Source organism: Tenrec ecaudatus, chromosome 10, assembly GCF_050624435.1.
Source record: "Tenrec ecaudatus isolate mTenEca1 chromosome 10, mTenEca1.hap1, whole genome shotgun sequence".
NCBI classification, from domain to species: Eukaryota; Metazoa; Chordata; class Mammalia; order Afrosoricida; family Tenrecidae; genus Tenrec; species Tenrec ecaudatus.
The window spans coordinates 51,768,070-51,787,555 of NC_134539.1; the positions used below are offsets into that span (position 1 = coordinate 51,768,070).

Consider the following 19,486-nt stretch of genomic DNA (forward strand, 5'->3'; position numbering starts at 1 on the left):
TTCATAGCCAGTGAAACCCTGGGGGAAGACTGGCTTCCAGGTGAAAGTTACCCAGGAATGCCTGTCCCTGGAAATTGCCATCGTGGGAGACAAGAGACTTCAGCCAACTTCTCAGTTTTTTCAGACAAGGAATTCTGTAAACCGACCCCTTTTTTGTACACTCTTTGCCATCAATTTAGAATCCCATGAAGAAAGAAAGAAAGGGGTGGGGGTGAGGGCGCTTCTTTATGCAATTCAAGGTGCAGTTAGAAGTAAAGTTTAATGAAATTTGAGAGTTAACTGCCATCCTACTGTGCACCTTCATTAATCTGTGGGAGGGGCCTGTCTGAGGATGAGCCATTCACAAAAACTCACTCACTCACTCACTCTCCACTATTGAGTCGATTCCGACTCTCAGGGACCTGTGCACAGAGAAGATGGTCCTTGGGGATTTCTGAGACTGTACCTCTTTACAGGAGTGGACAGCCTCATCTTTCCCCCATAGAGCAGCTGGTGGTTTTGAACTCTGGAACTTGTAGAAAGGAGTCTGATGTATAATCAATCCACTATGTTACCCAGTATCTTATGTTTTTAAAATGTTAAGGTACAAAGTATAAGAAAATATTTTTTAAATGTAGATGACTCTATTATGGGGAAAATAGTGGTGGGACTGCTTTGCTTAGCATGAGCTTTATGGACCCATTTCCTCTCCTAGGCTTCCACTAGCAGAACTCTATAGCCAGAATCTCTAAACTTTGGCTGAGACCGCCTATAAAACTAAGCCTAGACATCCTTAAACATTGCCCACATGTGTGGCGGTCAGCGCCGGCTAAGAGGGACAGTGAGCGGCTACTCTACAATAGAGCCTGCCATTAGAGTCCTAGTTTGCAACTGTTGCTAGGAGCTGCTGAGTCGGTTCTGACCCACAGGGACCCTGTATGCAATAGGCCCAAACACCGCCCGGTCCTGCACTATCCTCACAATGGTTCTGTTTGAGCCCAGTGTGGCGGTCACTGTGTCAACCTATCTGGTCAAGGGCCTTGCCTTTTTTTTTTTTTTTTTTGCAGCAACTAGGATTTTACAAATGAAGCAAAGCCTCTATTTGGGTTATATTTCCTTCCTGAATGCCTAGTGCCATCTTCCCTTTCCCTCATGGGAGAATTCTAAGCAGAGTATCCTCATGACCCTTTGAATGAGCACTGCCTGTCACAACACAGGCAGGGAGGGGTCTGGTGGGGCCACCAGGCCACATGGTCCCTGCCACACTAACGTCATAGCCAGTATTCTCAACCAAGTCTGTAATATGAACATGCTGTGCATCTCCTAAGACTGTGAGTGTCTGGGACTTACACATCATGTGCGAATCACTAACATTGATAATGATCTTTGCAAAAGGCCAAGTTCGAGTGGTCTACGACACATAGCAGCTGCTGGGAGGGATCTTGCTAAAGATCCGCATGCCCAGCTATGGCCGTGGCTCGGGCCTGAAGGAGGAGGAACATGGGCAGAGAGAATGAGAGCAGCATTAGTACAGGGAGCAGAGTTCTTCTCTGGAATTTAGGACACGAAGGCATCGAACCCTCCACATATTTGCATCGAGGATAAGTCTACGAGGCTGTGTCTACACAAGCATTGCCTGTAAGGTTCGGGGATCTACTGCCTTCCCTGAAGGCATGGGCTGGTGTGATTTAATGATACACACCAAGCTCACTGTCATGGAGTCAATTCTGACTCACAGTGACCCTGAATGATAGGGGAGAACTGTCCCTGTGGGTTTCCGAGAGTGTCACCATTTACAGGAGCAGAAAACCTTGTTTTTCTCAGGGTTTTAAGCATAAGTACAACCATTTAAAAGTCACGAATGAGGAAAAACAAACAAGCAATTAAATAAAAACAAACAAAAACACCTCATTGCCATTGAGTTGGGGCCGACTCACAGTGACTCATCAATAAGCCATTAGAGTGATAATATTAATGGAAAGGGTATTTGTAATGTAAAGGATACTTTTTTCAAAGTTAGTAATGGGGCACTCAAACAAACCAAAAACCAAACTCACTGCTATTGAGTCAATTCCAACACTTAGTGACCGTATTGGTCAGAATAGAACGTCTCCTACGGATTTCTGAGACAGTAACAACCATGAGAGTAGAAAACCTCTTCTCTCTCCCAAGGAGAGACTGGTGGTTTTGAACTGCTGCCCTTGCCACTGGCAGCCCAGTGTGTACACATAACACCACCAGGGCTCCAGTTTTGTCAATTGTTCCAAGGAAAGACTACTCCATGTGGAAGTATGTAAGGCAAATGTGGAATAGTATCTTTCCCCGTAAAGAGTCACAAAAACATGTGAATCTACTGAGGTCAACTTCCTTTCTCCAGTAAACTCGAGGCAATTGGTGAGGAGACTAACTCACTTAATGCGGGGGACTCATCGAGCTACATCAACTGGCACGTAAAGGCTTTAAAGCAGCGATTCTAAGCCTGTGTGTGGGTTGCGACCCCTTTGGGGCTGAACGACCCTTTCACAGGGGTCACCCAAGACCATCGGAAAACACATATTTCCGGTGGTCATAGGAACCCAGACACCACTCCTCTATCCGTCTCCAGGCGGGTCTGCCCACATGCAGATACACACACATACAAGCACCCAGCGTGAAGACTGTCCCCCAGGCTACACCATGCTTCCAGACAAAATTTCACTAATTCGTAATTAGAAATAAACATTTCACAATATATAATTATTTGCTGGTTTGTGATTAGTCAGTATGCTTTAATTATGTTCAATTTGTAACAATGAAAATACATCCTACCTATCAGATATTTACATTATGATTCATCACAGCAGCAAAATGACAGTGATAAAGTATCAACAAAAATAATTTTATGGTTGGGGGGGTCACCACCACATGAGGAACTGTATGAAAGGGTTGTGACATGAAGGAAGGTTGAGACCCACTGCTTTAAAAAGCATGTGGGAAAATTGCATTATCTTTTAATTTCATTTCCCCAATAACTCTTAAAATCCCCCCCCCCCCGTATATGGAGATAGCTTCCAAAATACTTACTTAAGACATCACAGTAACTTTACGATGAGTTTGAGCCAGCCTGCATTACAAAAGGCAAGGACTCAGAAAGATTAAGAGGCTAGTAGCGAGATTCAGGTGGGGGGGTGGGGGGGCGGGGGGGGCGGGGGGGGTGGGGGGTGGGGGGCGTGTGGGGGAGAATCTTATTTTCCTCCTAGGTTTCGGGTATCATTTTTCTTTAGCTCTAGTGTTTGGAAGCAAGATGGAGAGATGTGAGTCAACTTTAACGTTAACGGTTTGCAGCATCATTTGATGCTATCAAGCCTCTACAGACAAAAGATCTTCTGCAGAAGTCGAGTGCAGTCCTATGAAACGGCTCTGGGTTTCCTACTTTGCAGTGGCTTTGAGAAGCTAATGCTGCTGCCATTTTCAGTTACTAGACAGGAAAATTACCCCAGCCCCACAGAAGAGAAAACCCTCCACTTGAAATACCTGTTAGTTCTTTCCCTCCATATTTATTACTTTAGACGCAATCTCTTGAATGAAGGATGCACATTAGGGCTCTTCTCATGCTACCAGACAAACGGGCAGCGCCAGCACATCAGACATGCAGAACAAGACCCAAGGGCTTGAGGTCCCTTTGACCTCCAGTTGTCTCCCAAACCATGCAATAAAGTGAGATGCAAGAGGGGAGTTAGTGCCCCGTACAAGATAGAGACATCCTTGCCCTGCCCCTGCCAATTCTTTGAAACAATTCCTAGGCATGCTGCTGGATCCCAGGATTTATATATTTAACAATGTAAATGGTCACTGCATGCACCAAGATTTAGTGAGAATGATGGATGCCAGAGCAGCTGTGACGCGATGTGGCAGATATCATGCACAACCAAGAAAGTGTCAAAAAGGAAGCCTGTTTGCAGGCAAACTTCACAAACAAAAGTCTCCAGAACCCAATGAGACACTGGGTCGGGCCACCTGGTTGGTTGTATGGGCGCACTTCAGAATTTCTTGCTAGCATGCCAGGAGCACCAATGTTACACGGCTTATGATCTTGGTTGAGAGAGAGGAAAGAGTAAGTCATTCTGAACAATGAACCAAAGACAGCATGCATACACTTCTTTCGATATGACACAGGCAACCTTTGATTTTAGAAGGCCATAGGCGGATGAGAATGGTGTTATTGGAAAAGACTATTCGAGACGAGCTAAAGGAATGATTGGGAAATCCAACCAAACAAACCAGGTAAACAAAGAGAGAAACTCCAGATGTGGGTGGAGATTTAGGAAAAAGTGGTTGACACTGAACTTGCTCAATTTGGGGTGAAAATTATGCGAAAGCTTTAAGCCCTGATGTGGATGGTTCTACCAAATCCCAGAAGGCGCTGGAGGAACTATGATGGACCCAAGGATCCGGAGCAGCTGTGAGGATGAAGAATCCCTAGTGGAAACACCTGTGGCTGCTTGGACCACCAGGGGCTGAGTGCTGCCTGTCCACCTATCAGTCCATGGAGGCGGGCAGTGTAATTAGAAGAAGCTTTGAGGTCGTTGACCGAGCTGTGAGATGCCCCAGGTACAGAGCGCATCACTGTCTCCTGGGAGTGGTCATAATTCCTAACTTCTACAAGAGAGCTATCAAAGGAGGATTCTTCAGCCTTCCATGAGAGAGTTACGCTCCCCCAAGTCACAATTGAGATAGTGAGGAGGTTGAGAAGAGATTCAACTACTAAAGAAAGCAGCAGCAGAGATGAAACAGAAATGTGTCATCACTATGGGTCAATTTAAAACACAATCACAGAGTCAAAAGCCAAACACAAAAGACTAAATCCATAAAATTTGGATTTACCGCCCCCACCCCAATCCTTGCAGGCCCCAAAGGAAGTTGCCTTAGCTGAAAAACCAATAAGGGTTGGGAGAAACAAACATGTATGCTGGCCAGATTTTCTCACCCAGGTTTCCCCACACTTTGTTCTGGCTGAGATGTGAATTTGATAACGCCGGCTCTCTGTCTTTATGATGGAGAGCCCTGGTATGATGGGTAGCTTTAAACAGACTAAGGAAAGGCCCTCTCTTGTCCAGGGGCAACTGGATGGTAAGTAAGTTTAGTGCCACAATGTTTAATCTTCTTTTTTGGATTTCCTGAAATATGGGGACCTTTTGGTCAACTGCAAATGAGACTGGCCCTGTGTTTCGTCCTTAGGTAGCTATTTTCCGTTTGTGATAATTTACTTACTTGTCAAGGGAAGACAGGGGCAATGACGAATGACTATAGGTTCAGAAGACTGTTTTGAATGGACAAGTCTCTCCTTCATGAATTATTACACGGTTCTCTCTGGCTGCCTGCTACAGGGGATCTGGCATCGTGGTATCTCACAGACGCCACAGCTCTTTTGTAGAACAAGGCTCTTTGACCTTGATGGCTGTCGTCTACCATTCACTGCTCTGGGGGAAACAGTATCGCTACTCTTCGCTTCTAGGCATGGTGTTGAAATTGGGGTGGTCTGAATGTCAAGGCTACCTTCCACGCTCATCTGATGGACAATCACTATTCTTTCTCTTTATTTTCTCAGTTTGGAAACAAGACAATAAAACATAATGATGGACCCAATTCCATGAGCTCAAAGGGATATTTGGGTTTTAGGTACTCAAAGACATTGGGATGAGGAAGAAGAAAGTTTAACAAAGAACCCAAATGTTAAGACCTCGTTGGCAACCTCAGACATCTTCCCAAGCCCAGGACAACTCTAACTAGGGTGGCTTTTTCGTTACTGACTCTTTTCTCCTGATTCCATAGAGTTTGGACCAGAATGCATCTCATGCTGCTAATGTCCTGGTTGCCGATACGCCAGGCAAAGGGCTTGGTGGAAAGGCACCACGTGGACTGCTGTTAAAAAAGAAATAAGTTAAACAATGTTCCAGCCTGGCCGCACGCACAAGAGAAGTGGCTTCGTCCTGCAAAGAAGACTGGAGAGAGAGGGTGTCCCAGAAGGCACATGTACCTGTTGTGGCGGTGGCACTGATGGTTTGGGTGTGCGTGCTGGAAGCAAGTCCAGAGAGGTAGACAATAAAATCAGTACTAGGGGGGAGCCCTGTGATGTGGGCGGTTCGTTCAGCACCAGAAACATTATACTCCACTGCCTCCAGCAACCTATTAGAATCAATAATTTCAACGGTAAAGATCTCAAATGCCCCATCAGTAGCTGTCCAGGAGAGATTGAAGCTCGCGGGAGTTATGTCAGAAACATGTAAATGTCCAATTTCAGGTTTCTCGGCTGAAAAAGGAAAGGTAGGAGAAAAAAAATCATAGTTAATCATCTCACTTATATTTTAAGGTTACGTTTGTTAATAGAACCGTAGCTGGATAGAAAGATGTATGAGCGCGGGGTTACTGCTGAAACGAAGCCGAGTGTTATCCTTGTTAATGAAAGCGACTGGTCAAAAGACACATACAAGGACAAGGGTACGTCAGCGAGATCCCTTGGCTTGGCAGCCTTTATACGTGATTGGATACAGGATCCTGGTCTCGAGACCCTGCAGAGGGAAGACAAGCTGAAGGATCTCACCAGGAAGATCTGTGCCCAAACTTGAGATGCTTCAGGAAGTCCCTCCTCAGGGATGCTGGCCGGCTGTCAAAAGATAAAGGTGCTGGCGGCCTCTAGACTCTTGATTTGCACCCAGAAGATCAAGATTACTTGCCTCCCTGCTGCAGGCATCGTTTGCTTTGAGAGCGCTCCCATCTACTCTCATGGAAACTAAATAATTCTGACGCCATTGCCCTTCCAAGGTGGTACCTGGAGGCTTCTGATTGTGTGCCTGCAAGGAGACTGGCCGTTTGGTCCATGCAATCCTTGTTATTCCCCTCATGTTTGGGACAAGGGCCAATCTCTTTCACATTCAGTGAAAATCGCTTCTCCTCTCTTACCTGCTTCTATGTGGATTAAAAAGACCAGTATCATGTTACCAATCAAGAGAGCTAAAGCCAGAGCAGGACACTCAGGCGACTCTTTTAGGCCAAGAAATAATATTTTGTGAAAGCGATGGGACTAACACCCACGATGCAACATGCGGCGGGTAGGCAGAAGTAGGGTTTGCAAAACTTGTTCTTCTGTTTAACCAAGAAGAGTACTAAGTCTCTGAGACCAACCCAACCACGGTGGTGTGACAGAGCAGATGGTATTAAGTTTCTGCCTCTGCACAGACCAACTCATTAGAAGCAACGGTGTTGCCATTGCTGAAAAGAACAAAAACAAAAGGACCAAAGACACCCAAGTCACAGAGCTATAGGAGAGACCCGACGTGGAAGGTGATTCCTCCACCTTCTGAGAAAGGGAAGTTGGTGGATGTCAGGTACAGAGACCTTGTGCATTTGGGGGAAGCCCAGAGAGCAACCAATTTCTAGGCATTCAGACCTATTTCTATCAGAGGTTGCCTGGGTTTTATATTCGTGTCTGTTGAGAGTGACATTTCTTTGTCGAGAAACGACAGAGGCTGAAATGTAGATGTGTACTCAGATTGGCCACAATCAACTGGACCCTGTGGGTTTGCCACGGAAATTCAACTGCAGCAATTATATAAACAGGGAGCCAGGGCAGGCATATGAAAAACAGAGCAACAAAGCTGCTATTGAGCTTCAAACCAGTCCAAGTGCAGAGGAAGATAAGCAATTGAAGACAATGTTGGGAAGGGCTGCTCCTTCTAGCAGGCTCCTGGGACAACGGATGCTTTGTAACTCAAGGGCAGCGATGCACCAACTATAACGTGCCCCATTGAACCTGGGGCAGGGCATGCTCCATCTAAAGGCCAACACTCTGGGGAACAGCTCTTGAGCAGAAGGGGAAAAAAGGGTATCAGTCTGTTGACATTCATAGCTTGGGACAGCCCCTGTGCCAATGTTGCTGTGTGTATTTCTGCGGATGAGTGGCTTCCTCTTTGGTACATTCTCCAGTCATAATTGTGTGACTTCCTCCCCTCTCTTTTTGGTCGGTAATTTGCTAATTTGATGTTCTAACAATGGCTCAAGTATCAGAGATAATCTCCTGGAGGAGGCTCATTCACTCCTCTTCTACTCAACCTTTTAAAAATACATGCCAGGGCCATGGTCCCCATGTCCTTGAAGGAACTGGAGACAGCGAAGCCCCATGGGAAACTAGCAAAAGCCTTTCTAAGGTAAATAACCCCTGTTCCTCCTGAACTCACATATCAGGAGGGGCCCATGTTCCCTGATGACCAAGTACTGAAGCATGGAAGCTGTCAGGCTGTCTCATGCAACACCAAAAGCCACCAGTTCAAAGAGATGGGGTTATAGAATCGGCCCGGCAGGGTTTGGAGGAGAGAAGCAAGGAGGCCAGGCACAGCCACATTTCCTATGTTCATCGTTGAGACACAACAGAACGTGGACCAAGGCACAGCCTTCTGGGAGGGCTCTGAGCATGCACAGGCAGCAGCCGGAGGGCACACGAATGGAGACGATCTAGGGAGAGAAGCAGACTCCTGCACGTTCTTGTGAAAGGAAGCAGGGAACTTTGTGGGGAGAGCCCTGAGAAAGGTACCTGTGGAGGCCTCAGCAGAAAGCACCGGTGTCCGATAGCCCCGAGTCACCCCATAGATGGTGACTCTATAGGGGGTGGCAGCCTTGAGGCCTGGGATGTCCACAGCCCTGAGGTTGCCAGGCACCGTGAGGTTCTGAGTTGCCTCCACCTTGTTGGCCTCCTGCACCTGAATGACAAAGTGCTCAAAGGCCTGGTCAGCCGCGGTCCAGTTGAGTTTGAGGCCATCCCAGCCAACCTCAGTCACCGTCAACCCTCCCAGCCGGGAGATCTCCTCTGAAGAAGGACAGAGAGGGTATTGGTCAGTTCTCAAAAGGGAACACGAGGAAAACAAATGCCCCACAGCCCAACTCTGGGGAAGAGAGAGGGATGACCGAAGGGTTGTAAGAGTTTTTGTCATTTCTGGTCTCTGGGCCTTTCTAAATTGAGCACTGCTACTTAGATTTCTTCAGGGATTTATAAGGTCAGAAAGGGGAGTGTCCTCATCCATCAGCCCTGAGATGGTAATCCTTCGACCATCTAGTACCAAGGGAGGTCTCTGACGCAAAACTATGCTGCCAGCAGCTCAGGGCTCATGGCATGTGGGTGAGTGTGCAGGAAGAAGGGCGTGGTTACAAGTTCAGGTTTAGGAGGAGAGTGGATCTTGGTTAAATCCCAGTGTTCCCATATCTAAGCTGTGCAAATTGAACCTATCACCGCTTTCCTCAGAAGCGCACGCTCCTCTTTCGAGGAGGTGACTAGCACCTATTTCATTGTGTCATATGATGCTTCAATGATAAAATATTCATAAACCCATTACAAGTATTTCTCTTGACACTGAGTGGCACCTCGAAAAGACATAGTTAGGATGTTTTCCCTTGGATGTTGCAGGGAGCCACATCCTAGTCAGTGCGTTCCTTGAGCTCGGAGATCACCTCATTACTGAGCGCCTCCTATCAGCGTAGCTTTGTAAAGCATTTCAGACTTTGACAAGTATGTTGTTTTTCCTCTGGGTTTTTCCCTCATTGATCAGGGGTCAGAAATTAGGTAGAAAATGCTGGAAGGCTCTCGCCCTCCCACCTTAGTCTAATGGTACTTTGTGTCTGAATGAAGAATGGCTACATCACGCAGCAAGGCCATTTGTGTGACATGAGTACGCCAACTTTTAATGGAAAGCGATTACGCTTTCTCAGGAACTGCTTCAGAGAAGGGCACGCTAGTTCTTCTTTTACAACGCAGGATGGGAATGCGATGCAGTCATTGCGGCTGACTTATCAGAAAGTTTGGATTAGGGAGATGATAAAAAAACAACCTGTGCTTCGTGGGTGTGTCTATAGGGTTCCATGCGTGCTCTCAGTTTCTCTCTTTCGTCAAGGCTGAGGTTGCCATGGAGGTAGAGGGGCAATGTTTTTGTTAGGTACCACTGAGTCTGTTCCAGCTCAGTGCCCCCCGTGTCCTTCAGAAGCCCTGCGCAGTCTTCCACCACTCTCACAACTCGTGTGATGGTTGAGGGCGCCGCGGAAGCCACGGTGCTAATCCATCTTGTGGAAGGTCTTCCTATTGTTAGCTGGCCCTCCACTTTACCAAGCAGGGTGTCCTTTTCCTGGGACTGGTTTCACCTGATAAAGTGTCCAGAGTACACGCGATCGAGTCTTGTCATCCTCGCTTCCAAGAAACACTCTAGGTATACTTCTTCCCAAATAGATTTGTTTGTTCTTCTGGCAGCACCTGGTATTTTCACATTCTTTGCCAGCATCCTAATTCAAGTGCATCATCTCCGCCCCCTCTGGCCTTCCTTATTCATTGCATAGCTTTCAAGTGCACTTGAAGTGATCGAGAATGCTATGGCTTGGGAAAGGCACACCTTAGTCCTCAAGGGGACATCTTTGCTCGTTGACACGTTACATATGTCGTATGCGGCAGAATTGCCCAAAGCAATACCCAGGCAACATCTTGACAGCTGCTTCCATGAATGCCGACTGCGCATCTTAGTGAAATGAAAATCCTTGGCAACTTTGTTACTCCATGTATCGTGATGTCGTCGGTTGTGTGGCTTTTTGCTTTCTTTACATTGTGTTTGAATCCAGACCAAAAGCTACAGACTCTGCACTCCATCAGTAAGTGCGGCAAGTCTCTCTCACTTTCAGCAAAAAAAAAGGTTGTGCTAAGTGCAGGGTGTTAAGACGTCTTCCTCCAGCCCTGCTACTGCGCTCTTCTTCATATAATGTAGTTTCCCATCTGATTTGCTAGGAGAGAGCCTAAGTATGGGGAAAGGATACAACCCTGACACACAGCTTTCCTGACTTTATGCCAAGCAGCATCCTCTGGTTCTTTTCAAATAACTGCCTCTTGTTCCATATCCAGATTCCACATGAGCTCAGTCAAGTGTTCGAGAATTTCCTTCCTTCACAGTGTTGCTCCTCATCATTTGCCATGATCCACATCATTAAATGCCTTTGCATGGTTCATAAAACACAAGTAAACATCTCTCTAATATCATCTACTTTTATCCAAGGTCCCACTGACACCAGCTACACTATCTCTGCTTCCATATCCTCTTCTGAATCTTGATTGCATCTCTGGAAGTTCCCTGTCAGTGTGCTCTTGCAGCCACTTTTGGATTATGTTCAGTACCATCTTACTTTAATGTGATGTTAATGATAGAATTTATTCAACAATTTCCACTTTCTAGTGGGTCACCTTCCTTTGGAATGGGCATAAATATGAATCTACTCCAGTTAGTTGGCCAGGTTGCTGTCCTTGAACTTGCCTGACATCCACTTTGTGAGTCCTTCTAGTGCCAAACCAGTTTTCAAACATATTTCAGTTGGTATTCTGTCCTTTTCTAAAGTCTTGTGTCCATCCATGCTTTTAGTACATCTTGCCCTTCTCCCTTCAAAACCATTGGTACTCTTGAAATGGTTGACCAATTTTCTTTGCTACAGTGACTTTGTCTATTCTTTCCGTCTTCTTTTGATAGTCCCTGTAGCATTTAATATCTTGCTCATTTCAGAAACCCATTGTCACCGCCTCAATTCTGACTCATAGTAACCCTAGAGAACATAGTAGAACTGCTCCTTTAGGTTTCTGAGAGTTTAGATTGTTACAGGAGGCCAAGGCTTCATCTTGCTCTTGTGGAGCAGCTGGTGTATTCAAACCACTGACCTTACCAGCAAAGTGCATTAGTACACAACCCACTCATCAGCAGAGCTTCCTTCAATACTGCAACTAGAGGCTTGGTTTTTCTTTCCTTCAGACCTCTCAGCCTGAGATGTGCTGGGCATGTTACTTCTTTTTGGTTTTCTAATTCCAGGTCTTTGCAAATTTCATTATCATCCTTTACTCTGTCTTCTCAAGCTTCCTTTAAAAAATTTCTGTTCATTTAATTCACTTTATCAGTTCACCCATTCACTTTAGCTAATTTAGTATCAAGCACAAGTTTTAGGCTCTTCTTGTATCTACTTTGGTCTTTTTATGAAGTTTTTTTCTTTTCTTCATGTATGATTTCAGCCTGCAACTTGTCTAGTCTTCTATAATTAGTGTTAAATGGGGAAAATCTGTTCCTGAGATGATCTCTAAGCTTAGATGGGGTATACTGAAAGTCATATTTTGGTTACTTGGTAATATCAGATACATAAATATTTATAGATATTCTAGTAAAAAAAGGTATAAGGTATTTGTTCTCAGGTATCTTAGAATTCAGTAGGATAGGCACAAGAGTTTAGAAAATGTAATCTCCTAGAGCAGCTGTTTTCAAACTCTACTCCCATAGATTTGGTGCTTTTTGGTAAGACCTGGGATGGGGCATGGGTGAACCCCTTTCTTCTTCTTGGCTCAGCAAGAACAGTTGTTTTTTTATTTGTCATAGTATGGGGTTCTTGTGAGACATCATTTTCAAAGAGAATTCTGCTAACAAAAGGTTATCAATAATAAATGTAGATCATTAGCATCTAGCATTCAGAGCTCACACCTTTTTTGCTCTTGTTTTATATGAAAATCTTCTAGGAAGCACATGATAATGGTAACCTGGTCACCTTAGGTGACTCACATTATTGTCTTTTTAATTTTTGCAACTATGTGTTACTTCCACAAGTTTATTTGGCATACGTGAGCGTGAACAACAACGCACCTGAATGTGGTGGTTTGGAAGGTGCTGTCAAAACTCGGAGTGTATAGAGAAGCGCAAAGACTCTACCCCAAATGGCTCTATTTATCCACTGTTGTTAGGTGCAGTGGAATCAATTGTGACTTTTAGTGACCCCGTGCAGAATTTCCCATAAATCACCTAAGACTATGATCTTTATGACATCAGATTGGCAGGTTGTGCTCCTGCAGAGTCAGTGGGTTGATTTGGACTGCCAACCTTCCAATTCATTGCAAAAGACTTAGCTATTGCACCCCTAGATCTTTTTGGCCTTGCAGGGTGATTGTGTAAGAGGTACCAGCCTCGAGGCCTGGGATTTTTACAAGGCGAAGGTGCCACGAACAACGAGCTTGTGAGCCTCTTCTGCATGGGCGGACTCTTTGACTGAATGACAAGCTGTACTTAGATCTCATCTGAGGTGGTCCGGCCTTGTCTGAGGGTATCCCAGCTAAAACTGGTCACTGTGAAGTTTTCCAGATCTAGAAACTCCTCTGTGCAAGGACACAGAGCAGCTGATTTCCTAAAAGGTAATTGAATGCTGGGACTCAGGTGAGTTCGTATTTTGGCTAAGGCGGTGGTTAGTGTTGATCACAGACGCATGATTTACAGCTGATATTGAGCACTCTAATTGGTGCCATGAAGGCCAAGGATTTTCTACTTGGCCTCTGGGAATGAAATGTGGCTTTAGGAATTGCTTATGACTTTCATTATTGATATAAAAATAGGCCCCAAGGGGCATCCTTTGGTGTATTCTGAAAAGGAACACAGAGCTATTTAATTTTTTTTCACTTCAAAATTGTGCATCCCAACTTCTTATATATTATGACCAGAGCTTGTGTTGAATGAAAAGTCATCTCTCACTGCAGTACAGGGAGGAGAGGTAGAATTTTCCATGGGATGGGCTGCCATGCTACTTTGAGGACATAGCCATAGAAGGGAGAACGCCGTGTGAGAAGACGCAAGGATGATTCATCATTATTGACCCTATGTGGTGGGAGCCGGACGTAGCTTAGAGCAGGACAGAGCTCTGATCCCTCCTAAGAAAAGGCCTGGAATGAAGCACGTTAGTGAACTAGCTCAGAATACCTGTGAAGACTTCAACAGAGAGGGGGGCTGTGCTGAAATCTCGATTGACCCCTCGGATGGTGATGCTGTAATGAGTGTCAGCTTTGAGCCCAGTGAGGTCCACGGACCTCTGTCCTTCCGGGACTGTGAGGTTGAGGGCTGCTTCTTCTGTGTCTGTCTCCTGCACCTGAATGAAAAAGAGCTCATAGGCTCTGTCTGGAGCCGTCCAGTTGAGCTTGAGTGTGTCCCAGCCCACCTCGGTCACTGCTACGTCTCCCAACTTGGGGACGTCCCCTGGAGAAGAACAAAGAGCTTGTTTAATGGTCATATCCAACACCAACATCCAGGGAATTCTTACACTTATTTTTACAAGACACGTTTCATGTCACTTGGCAATTTGGTCTTTCTTTAGAAAAAGATGCATCATGCAGTTTGCTAAATTTTAGACAAAGAGCAAAGTGGAAGGCATGTGGTAAAATAGTTATTTTCTTATCACATTAGGGATTTGTACAAATGACTAGCAAATGAGGGGATTGATTGATTCCACAACCCCATCATTTACAGTGCATTGTCTTAATATCCCTCAATGGGAGTGAGCTTGTTTATGAGGCTCAAGGCCCCCTCTATTGGCTCTGTATCTACATTCCCACAGGTTGGACTTTGCACAATTGCAGTGGGCATTGACAGTATAGGTTGAATCAATTTGCCTTGTGCAAATTGATTGCCAGGTTTCCATCATTCGACACCGTACTATTGTAAACTATGGAAGAAAGACTCCATTCAAAAGATAGCTGTGTCTGATTATCCATGGCTACTTTCCTGTTGGCAAGAACAAAGCGAGGGTTAGAAAGTAAGAGATACCTGTGGAGACCTCAGCAGAAAGCACCGGTGTCCGATAGCCCCGAGTCACCCCATAGATGGTGATTCTATAGGGGGTGGCAGCCTTGAGGCCTGGGATGTCCACAGCCCTGAGGTTGCCAGGCACCGTGAGGTTCTGAGTTGCCTCCACATTGTTGGCCTCCTGCACCTGAATGACAAAGTGCTCATAGGTCTGGTCAGCCGTGGTCCAGTTGAGTTTGAGGCCATCCCAGCCAACCTCAGTCACCATGAAGTTTCCTAGTTCAGGGGTTTGATCTACATAATGACAGAGATGGAATCAGGTTAATCAGTCCTCAACACACTTTCGTCCTGAGAATCCAGGGCAGATCATCCACGAAAGCGGGAGGCAGTTTTGCTCCCTCTGGTGCCTCAGAGGTACGCCTCTCCTCCTTAAAATACCTACTGAAAAACCAATGTGATTATTTTGTCTTTGTTCATATTGAGTTTGTCTTTGAGAAACAGTATTTTTATATTGACCTGTTGCCCAGGATACCTTGCAAGTTTAAAAGCTGTAGAAGTGTATCTATAATCCCTGGTTGGCACAAATGGTTTACACTCAATTATTAAGCTAGAGGTTGGCCTTTCAAACCCACCCAATGGGATCACGAAAGAAAGGCATGGTGACCTGCATTCATTAAGATGACGACCAGGCAAACCCTATCGAATCATTTTACTCTGTAGCAGATAGGGTTGCCACGAGTTAGCATTGTCCTGAGTCAGAATGGGTTCAATGACAATAAATTTATTTGTTTTGCTTTTTATTTATTGGAATATGGGCTTTGGTTTGTATTTGGGAAAGTACCTCTTAGGGAAATAAGGAGACCGTTAGGTTGTCTGTGGTGTTTCTCTGAGCTGTTCAGCCTTCTATATCTTGAAACAATTGACTTCTCTTATCTCCCTTTCCTTTCATGCCTGTTCAACCTCGTTGGCAGGTCTATTTCATTATTTCTTTTCCTTGGGCTTTTATAAGTCTAGGGGAACAAGATCCATTTTCTCAAACCCCTTCTGCCAAGATTAAAGACCTGAGGAAGGCAGTGAGTCTTTGGGAAATCATTCCTTATTGGGCAGAAAGAAAGACTGAGGTCTTGGGAAAACCAGCTTATTAAACTCTGTTTAAATGGAATGCACCTTCATTCATTCATCTCCAGAACACAAAGACTATCTTCATTAATTTCCTGAATACACAGAAGACAGTAAAATGAAACCAAAACAACAACAGCAAACCCTCTGGGTTACGGAGGACAATTTACCCAGGGCTGAGTGTAAGTGGATTCACAAGTCCCAGGGAGGATGAGTTTTCTCCAAAATGAGTCCTGTAGACAGGGGTATAAGAACTGCCTCCCACTCATTTCAAAGAACAAATTGCTTTTCAATTTATGCCTCCCACCGCTGCCCAATTCAATGGAGCCCGTGTGCTCATTAAAGCAGGCTTCTTACTTGAAAATCTTAGCCAGAAATTTGATTGGGAGACATCCTTCCAAAGGGAAAATGCTTCTGTTCTAGAAGCTATTGATCCAAGACTTTTCTAGCTTCTGGGGACCTTTCCTCTCGCTTGATTCACATGAGCCAAGTTAGACTTCAAGTCTCGTGTGACCCAGAACGGGGGGTGAGCAGACAAAGACCTGAGTCTGAATCTGTCCTGACACCTGTTTTGAAATTCTGCAAGCTCACGGTGGTTCCGACATTTTTAAAAGGTTGGGGGAAGAAAATCAAGGAATGATGTTTCATAATATATAAAGTTTGTGAACATAAAGTTTGATTGGAACGTATCAGCTGCTGCTGGCTGCTTCTGGGCTACAATAGCAGAGGTAAGTGGTACTGCCAGAAATTGGATGGCCTGCAAAGTCTAAAGTATTTATGGAACATATTCTGACCCTTCAAAGAAAATGTTTGCCTACTTCTGTTCTTGGCCTGAATCCTAAGGGCTCCTTAATTCCCCTCAGGCTCATGTGATGGAGCTTATACCTACGATCTCATAGCAGTTGTTAACAACACAAGCCTGCGCTCTGGGAGAGAGACAGTCTCCACAGCTCAAAGTGGTAGATAACTTTGGGCAATGGTCAGTCATCCTTCAATTGTCTGGTCCTTGTGCATTCAGGCCCATTGCTTGCAGACATCGAATATAGCCTGACATTGGGGTTTAAGCACAGTTACACCAAGGAGCTGGTGCTATTTGAATATGACAGGAGTCTTCATACATCAAAGAGATGTAGGCAACAATCAAATAGAACTTAAATTCTTCCTCATACCTTTTCCCTCTCTCTTTTTATTTTTCATCTGCTGCCAAACATTGCTTGCTCAACATTGCTAACTTACCTGAGTGTGAAGGAAGTCATATTGTCCAACTCTAGCTGTCTGTATTTTTAGCCTTACCGTTCACTAATTGTGACATGGAAGTTGATCTGTTTTCCCATGAAATAAGTGTCAATTTCGGGTTGCAAAAGTTGTGAGCAGAGTGACTCTGTGAGAAAGGAAGGGGGTGACTATGAGATGGTAGGCGGAAACACTTACAGTAAAGAAGCGTGGGGAGAGGAGGAGATCTACAGTGGAAGTTATCTTTTCCAGAAAGGAATCACCTTTTCTCTTTGAACGGGTATTTGAGATCACTACTGCTTGCATACAATGCCCTCAGACCCTTGATTCCGCTGGCCATAGACATAATATCCACTCACAACACGTCATGGTGCTCAGTGAATGCTAAATGACATGGTGGTGATATTTCCACCCAAACATTTTGCTTATCCCTCCACTTCTATTCCCCCTCTTTATATTGTCGGTCAGTCAGCAAAGAGAATAAAGAGCATCAGTGTACTGCTGAGAGAGTGCGGCTCTGCCTACAATGGGCGCTGTGGGCGCCCCACGCAGATCCTTTCAACTGGTGCTACCTCCCATGAGGGTAGGAGGAAGGGAGGGGGGAAAGGAGGACCCGATCATAATGATCAATGTGTAAGTCCTCCCACCCTGAGGGGGATGAACAACTGAAATGTGGATGAAGGGAGACAGCGGATGGTGTACGATATGAAAATAATAATAATTTATGCATGAGGGCAGGAGGGAGGGGAAAAAGAGGAACTGATACCAAGGGCTCAAGTAGAAAGAAAATATTTTGAACATGATGATGGCAACCTATGTACAAATGAGCTTGATACAATGGATGTATGGATTGTTATAAGAGCTGTAAGAGCCCCCCCAAAATTATATATATAATGTTATATATATATATAATTATATATATATATATAAATGGTACCTCCAAGTTCAAGCCACTGGAAGTGTTCACGGCTAAGGTTTACCTTTGCCCACCCTACAGAAATAGCCATAGCAATTCTCTATCCATCTATTTATCTACCCATCGAGTGATCAAGCAATCTCTCATCATCTCTCTCCAGAGGAAGTCAGCCCCAGGAGAACAGAAGCTTCATTGTGCTCACAGGACCACTCACTTTCTCCAGTGCTTCCATCTTTCTTAAAGCGACCTGCTGTCATTCCTAACATGGACTATACAAGAAGCCCTGGTGAATGCTTTTCTTTTTAATGGCCTCAGAGCTGGTCATTCTCCTCCCACACGCCCCCTTCACCATTTAATTCCCACGGAACAGCTAGAAGAGTCGTTGGAAAAGATCTCTTTTCTTCTCTCAGCCCTCCAATGACTTGCACTTACAATGAAGTATTTCAGAAGTTATCTATTTATCTATCATCTATCTATCATCTATCTATCAACCAAAGAAAGGAAGCTCCATGCAGCCAGGAACTTGATTTTACTCTTTGAGCCCGGTGGCTCTTAGAGCAGGTTCTTCATAAACATTTGTTGATGAAGCGACTGGATGAGCACACGGTTTTCCTCGCTCTCACTCTCCGTAATGCATACACGGTCTGGAAGATTCATGGGCATTTTTATGAACTTAAAACATGTTCTCCTTCTATCGGCCTCTCAAAGCAAGAACAGCTCAATGGCACTCACTACACAATGCTGACAATCTTTTTACTTGTGAAGGCCTCGGGAGGGCCTATGGAAATCGAGGGGTTTCACAGACAAAGCAATTGTTAGTCGGGCAAGGAGAATGAAACCTATGAATGGCATCAGTAGATAAATGAGAGAGAGAGGATATGAATTAGGCAAAGAGGAGGAATAATCTGAATAAAAACACGGAAGAGAATAATTGAGGTGGGAACCAGGAGTGTCCACATAAAGGCTGAATATACATTTCTATTGTACGGGACAGTCTTGTGGGCTGACTGCTCCAGACGCGGAGTCTTTCTGTTGTGCCATTTCTCATGGAATTTCTCAGCATTTCTTTATGAAAAGGCTGTTGTCTTTCTCTTGCAGCTGTGCTCCAGACTCTACCCTCTGAACAATGTCAGTGGGCCTGGGAAATCAGAGTTTCAACAGCCCATATCTGTGCTCATGGGGGGGCAGCTGAGTCGAAGGAATTTTTGGCAGGGCTAGTTCTTGATCTTTAGGTTTTCAGAAACTTGTAGAGGAGCGTGCTATCTCATGACTGAATGAGACACGAAGCACCAGCCTGGGGAGAAATTCACTTTAAGGGATCACTTGGAGAAAGAGATTCTCCGGCAGTAGGGAGATGGTCAAGTCCAGGCTTGATTTACATGAAAGGGGAGACTAACTTGCTTCAATATCATTTGGTTAAAATAAGATATCTGAAACTAAAATCCTTGTTTGCCAAAAAAAAAAAAAAAAAACCAACCAAAACCCAACAATAACAACAAAGCCCTCAGTGGCTCTTTCTTACTGTAAACAAACAAACAAACAAACCCCAAGTAGCACATCGTCCCTTGCAGACGCTTGCCGACGTCTCAGGCCTGGGCAGATGCAGGCCGTGAGCAGAACTAACAGAGCTGCCCACCCGAGATCACTC

At 45.0% G+C, this 19,486-nt stretch overlaps 1 protein-coding gene across 9 annotated transcripts in view; it reads right to left on the reverse strand.

Annotated features, from left to right (window-relative positions):
• The window catches only part of TNC (tenascin C), a 99,608-nt gene that overhangs the window by 32,412 nt on the left and 47,710 nt on the right, over window positions 1-19,486 (reverse strand). For 3 of the 9 annotated variants that reach the window (XM_075560384.1, XM_075560383.1, XM_075560385.1), the window contains exons 11-14: window positions 14,592-14,864; window positions 13,752-14,024; window positions 8,546-8,818; window positions 5,996-6,268 (exon numbers count right to left, since the gene is read on the reverse strand). The exons of 3 other annotated variants lie outside the window; for them this stretch is intronic. In XM_075560384.1, coding sequence (XP_075416499.1) covers window positions 5,996-6,268; window positions 8,546-8,818; window positions 13,752-14,024; window positions 14,592-14,864 — 1,092 coding nt within the window. The remainder of the gene's footprint in view (window positions 1-5,995; window positions 6,269-8,545; window positions 8,819-13,751; window positions 14,025-14,591; window positions 14,865-19,486) is intronic. 3 more of the 9 variants (XM_075560387.1, XM_075560388.1, XM_075560386.1) reach the window with 2 other exon arrangements.